Source organism: Suricata suricatta, chromosome 7, assembly GCF_006229205.1.
Source record: "Suricata suricatta isolate VVHF042 chromosome 7, meerkat_22Aug2017_6uvM2_HiC, whole genome shotgun sequence".
NCBI lineage: Eukaryota > Metazoa > Chordata > Mammalia > Carnivora > Herpestidae > Suricata > Suricata suricatta.
The window spans coordinates 29,429,416-29,434,734 of NC_043706.1; the positions used below are offsets into that span (position 1 = coordinate 29,429,416).

A 5,319-nucleotide genomic window follows, 5' to 3' on the forward strand; every position below is an offset into this window, starting at 1 on the left:
AGAGGAGGAGTTGCAGAGAGCAAGCGTTCTGAGGTGTTTGTCACACTGAACGGTGAGCGGCTTCCTAGTCCTCGCACCCGGCCACACCCCAGGATACAATGACACATACCACATCTCATATTGACAACGTATGTCCTCCCTCTCCCCTCCAAAGATTAAAAAAAAAAAAAAACCCACACATTTAAATGTGGTTTTTAATGCCCCTCCCACACTGGCTGCTCTTCTCACAGGCCTCCCCAACACAGTCTCAGGGTATTAGGCACAAGATCAGGAGTCACTTATTTAATAAGTCCCACAAATAAGGCCAATGCACAGCTGTGTGGGAACCCAAATCTACATTCTTGCTACTGAAAGGGTGACGTGAAGACCAGCAGCAGCACTTTGTCATAAACACAGAAACTTCAAGCGTGTTTCCCAGATGCAAAAACTAGTGTGTCATATATCTTGCACACAACATACACAGTGAAGGAGCGATCGGTGTAGAGCACCTCCCTAATCTGGAGGCAGGATCTTTACTAATGTAGCCTCAGCACGCAGCAGCTCTGTGGCAGCTACAGCCCAACCACCCTTCACGCTGCCCTCAGTGCCCCCTGCTCCTCTCACAGCACCGCCCTGCCCCTCCCACCCCTACTCCCGCACCAACTTCCCTGCACACAAAGTATATGTCCACTTTCAAAAACAACCACCCTTGACTCATAGGTGCTATTTCCCAACCAAATATAAATCTAAGGAGACTCTGCTTCTGAACTCCATGACTTTGAGTTGGAGCCAGCACCAGGATCACCAGGGCAGGGGGTAGGCAAGCAGAGGATGGGAAGAGAACAAGAACTAATTTAAAATAAGAAATTATGGCAGGCTTCTTGTCTGCAAATTCCAGAATCTGTTCCTCTTAGAAGACTGGGGAAAAGATGGGAAGAACAATCAAGCCCGAGAAGGAAGGTAAGACCTGAATGAGCCTGAAAATAACTTCTTATTCTACAGATTTGTGTGCACAGAGCCACCCGGGGCCTTGTGCAGACACTGACAGGCCAAACACCTCCTCCTGCGGTCACAGAGGAGACGCCCAAAGGTGAATTAGACCAGAACTCCTACACAAAAATGAGAACAGGCCTAATCCTCTACAGAAACAAAGAAACAACGAATAAACACCCAAAGATGGGGCTGAGGGCCCAACCCAGGCCTGAGCCACAGCTGGCCTGGCCACATAGCGTCTTGTTGCCCACAGTCCTGGAGGCAGGACAAGGTCTGGGTGATGATATCCAGATTTCCAGGTGATAAACTGGGTGATCACAGGTCCTGGGAGGGCAGATTCTACTGGAGGGACAAAGACAAAAGAGCTGGAGAGCTGTGGAGAGACCGTGTCACACTCATGTTGCACCGAGTGGGCATGAGGCTCCTCGCAGCTTTCTCCTGTCCCCACCCAGAGCAGATGCGGCACCAAACGGGCAGATTCTGGGAGGTTCTCAGGGCTTCCATTTATTTCCTCTCTCAAACTTTAGGAGTCTTCTCCTTTAACTAACTGATCAACTCACCAAGAACTAGAAAAACAAATTCACATCCAGAGTCCTACATGCAAGAAGTTGTAGCTCAGTGAAACAAAAGTAAAGACAGGCATGGAGGCGGCCCACTCTCCTCTGCTGGATCACGAAAGCAGATGAGGAAAGAGAACCCAGTCAGTGTGGGATGAGGTTATGGGGGGGAGGGCAGACTCCCCACTTCCTCACATTATGGAACAAGGACACAGGCAGATGCCCTCTGCAGAAAGAGAAATCAGGGGCATTGTTCACAAAGTGGAAGAGTGAACAAATCTTGCGTCACTCAGTCCCCCACGAGGCAGCTGGCTCACACTGTGGAAGAAAATAATCATGAACAAATTCAGGTCAGTCACCTAAGGGCTGAGGTTCTCACTAGCCCGCCACATGCTCAAGGTACCCTACTCAAAGAATCCTCATGGCTGAGTCATAGCCCCTTTCCCCTCTCCCCTCCCCACTTCAGGCCCTCCAGGGTCTCACCTTTAGCAGTGGAGACAGCCCTGGGCACTGTCACTGCTTAGGTTAGAACAAACAGAACTTGTCAGAGCCCCCAGGAGATGAGACTAAAGGAGGAGCTATGGAGTGAGCTCCCCAGGGGTCCTGTTTACACTATCCCAGGGTCTCAGGGATCACAGGGATCCATACTTACAGGCAGACTGAGCGTAACTCCTTCCTCTTCCATCTATGGAAAGAAAATATCACATGAGATGCCACAGCGGAGACATAGCCCAAGATTCTAGATGAAATTGATAGCCTGGACCATAAGGAAGTTTCCAGAACTGTAACTACAGACCTATGGCAGGAGCAGGAGGACATGAAGAAAAGAGATGTCAGGGCTAGACCAACAATTCTCCTGGCGTCTGTCCTCACCAAGGACCTTGTTCTCTGATCTGTGACTGCTGGGAATCAGATTCTATCACCACATTCCTCAAGGTGATAGATACGTTTGCCCTTCACTCTCACATAACTTTACTCCAGAGTGAATGTAGCAATGGGCTACACAGTGGACAAGCACGTGTGTGCGGATGGCACTTCCCATAAACAAGGCGGGACAAACTTCTACCTGGACTTGAAACACTACAGAAAGACAAGAAAACTCAGAGCACTCCCCTTCCCTACCTGGGCTCTACTTCCTCCATATGACAGCTCCAACCACCACAGCACCAGTGACCACAACGGAAACCAGACCAGCAACAATGCCCACCATGCGAATGTTGTGCTGAGGAGGGGACTCTGGGAAGAGAGGATAAAGTGAGAGCCTGGACTCGGAGGCCTCAGCCTCAATGCGGCTGGATTTCTCCACAAGAGCTCCTGATTTCTCCAAGTTTGGCTCTATACCCAGCTTTCCCAGGCCCCGTCCTTACCCCATTTCAGCATGAGGGGCTCGGGCAGCCCCTCGTGCTGCACGTGGCACGTGTATCTCTGCTCCTCTCCCGAAGGCACCACCACAGCCGCCCACTTCTGGAAAGTCCCTTCCCCAGAAGGCCTGGTCTCCACAAACTCCGCATCCTGAGTCAGGTCCTCCCCGTCACACTGCCAGGCCAGGATGATCTCCGCAGGATAGAAACCCAGGGCCCAGCACTTCAGGGTGACGTCATGGTTAGAAGTGGGGTAGCGGGTGATGTGTGTCTTCGGGGAGTCTAAAGAGAAGGGTCAGCAAATTCAGGAATTTTACAACTGTCTCAGGCCACTGAGGCAGTTCTCATGTGGCCATCTTGAGAATGGACAAGACAGCTGGAATGGGGGAAAGGAGCAAAAACCCAGACACCAGCCTAGACACATAATCTCTTCTTGTTTGTAAAGTTCTAGAATTAGGGTGAGACAGCCCAGTGTAGAAGGCAAGGTCTGAGAGCAGAAAAGAAAGGGATTTCTGGTTCGGACCTGGCTGGAGGCCAAATGACTTGGAATAGGTGAAGTCAGAGCCAAACACATGGGGCAGAGAACAAAGCCTGAGAAAATCCCCCAAGGTTCCCAAAGCCACAGTGAGCCATAGGGAAACTCTGATCAATTATTTCAGAAATGGTCTCCTCCTCCATCCCTGAAGAGACTGTATCCTTTAACTGTCCCTAAGAGAAAGACAGACCCTTTGGGCCACTCTCTGGGACCGGATCTGAAAACCCAGGCAGTCAGTCTCCCGACCCAGGGGAGAGCCATATACTGTGGTGTATCCCATTTCTTCCTATCCTCTTAGGAGGCCTCAGCTGAAGTGGAAATCGTGGGAAGCCCCGCGGCCCCTGGTACCTGTGCGCAGCAGCGTCTTATTCCCCCTCTCCAGGTACTTCCGGAGCCACTCGACGCACGTGACCTGCAGGTCGTTCCTCCGGTGCTCAGCTGCTCCACCCGCTTCCCACTTGCTGCGGGTGATCTGCGCCGCCGTGTCCGCCGCGGTCCAGGAGCGCAGGTCCTCGTTCAGGGCGATGTAATCCGCGCCGTCGTAGGCAAACTGCCAGTATCCTCGGAGGAAGCGCCAATCCGGCCCCACGTCGCAGGCAGACAGCCACTGGATGGTGTGAGATCCTGGCCCCGCCCACGCGGTCAGCTCCGCCCCGGAGCCCCGCCCTCGCCCCGCCCCCGGACTCCTGGGCTTAAAGCCAAAACTGAATGGCGGTTAAGTGCCCGCGCGCTTTTCCCGGGTCTGGAAACTGGCGGGTCCTGCAGCCTCCGGGCGGTGCTAGGACCCAAGGATTTCGTGCAACCCCGGGGATGGGGGTCGTGACCTGGACCCGGGCCCGCGTCGCTCACCGGCCTCGCTCTGGTTGTAGTAGCCGCGCAGGGTGTTCAGGCTCGCTCGGAAAGTCTGTGCGGTGTCCTTGGCGCCCCGCGTCTCCTGCGCCCAATGCTCCGGTCCCTCCTGCTTCAACCACGGCACGCGCGGCTCCATCCTCGGACTCGGGGCGTCGCTGTCAAACCGCGCGAACTGCGTGTCGTCCACATAGCCGACTTCCAAGTAGCGGGGCTCCCCGCGGCCGGGCCGGGACATCGCGGTGCCGAAATACCTCAGGGAGTGGGAGCCTGCGGGCGCGGAGGGGTGAGACCCCGCCCGCCCCTCCTCCCGGCGCTGGGCCCGGGTCCCAGGGGGAGGCGGCCGGGAGGGCAGGGGGAGGGGGACCCGAGTAGGGGAGGGCAGGGCGGAGTCGGGGAGGGTCGGGGGAGGGCAGGCCGGGACGGGGCCGGGGGCGGGTGGGGGTCTGGGGTCGGGGCGGCATACGGATCCCTTCCCCGGGGTCCAGCGTCCCCGCAGGGCGGTCCCCGCGCTCCTGCCCCGCAGATGCCCTATCCTCCCAACCCCGTACTTACCCGCGCAGGTCTGGGTCAAGACCAGGGCCCCCGACAACAGCAGGAGAGTTCTAGGCATCACCACCGGCGTCCTCGGGGTCTGGAGAATAGAAGTCCTAGCGGGTCGGTGGCCAGGACAGGCCTGGGACCGAGGACCGCTTGGACCTCGGTGACGCTGATTGGCTTCTCTAGAAACCGGAAAGGCAATGGGAGTGCGAACTGGGGCCGCGTCATGAGTATCAAGGCCAGAGCACTTGACAGGTTGAGAGAGGGAGATATGAAATGCGCGCCGAGTAAGGGACTGGGCTTCCCCGCCCCGAAACCTATCTCACGCCTGGGACTTTCAAAGCCAGTCCTTCCCGGAGACCCGCGACGTTGCCTTGATTCCTCTCACCTACACACACAGAGCTCTCTGTCTGTCTCCCTGAGGCCTGGCCCAGGGTCTTTCTGAGGAAACCAGAGAAAGACACCAAGCTGGGATCGGCCCCGTTTTGTCCCTTTCCCTTCTGAA

The 5,319-nt window shown here is 55.7% G+C and overlaps 1 protein-coding gene across 2 annotated transcripts; it reads right to left on the minus strand.

Annotated features, from left to right (window-relative positions):
* Positions 1-832: 832 nt before the first annotated feature.
* LOC115295437 (saoe class I histocompatibility antigen, A alpha chain-like) lies at positions 833-4,981 on the minus strand. 2 transcript variants are annotated; one of them, XM_029943323.1, is made up of 7 exons: positions 4,830-4,981; positions 4,275-4,544; positions 3,774-4,049; positions 2,897-3,172; positions 2,652-2,765; positions 2,182-2,214; positions 833-1,847 (listed from the first exon to the last, which is right to left on the minus strand). In XM_029943323.1, exons 1-5 carry the CDS (start codon positions 4,885-4,887, stop codon positions 2,659-2,661), a joined length of 987 nt encoding a protein of 328 aa, XP_029799183.1. In that variant the 5' UTR covers positions 4,888-4,981; the 3' UTR covers positions 833-1,847; positions 2,182-2,214; positions 2,652-2,658. The 2 variants fall into 2 exon arrangements, with proteins under 2 accessions (XP_029799183.1, XP_029799184.1); XM_029943324.1 differs by lacking the exons at positions 833-1,847; positions 2,182-2,214 and adding an exon at positions 2,232-2,325.
* Positions 4,982-5,319: the final 338 nt, after the last annotated feature.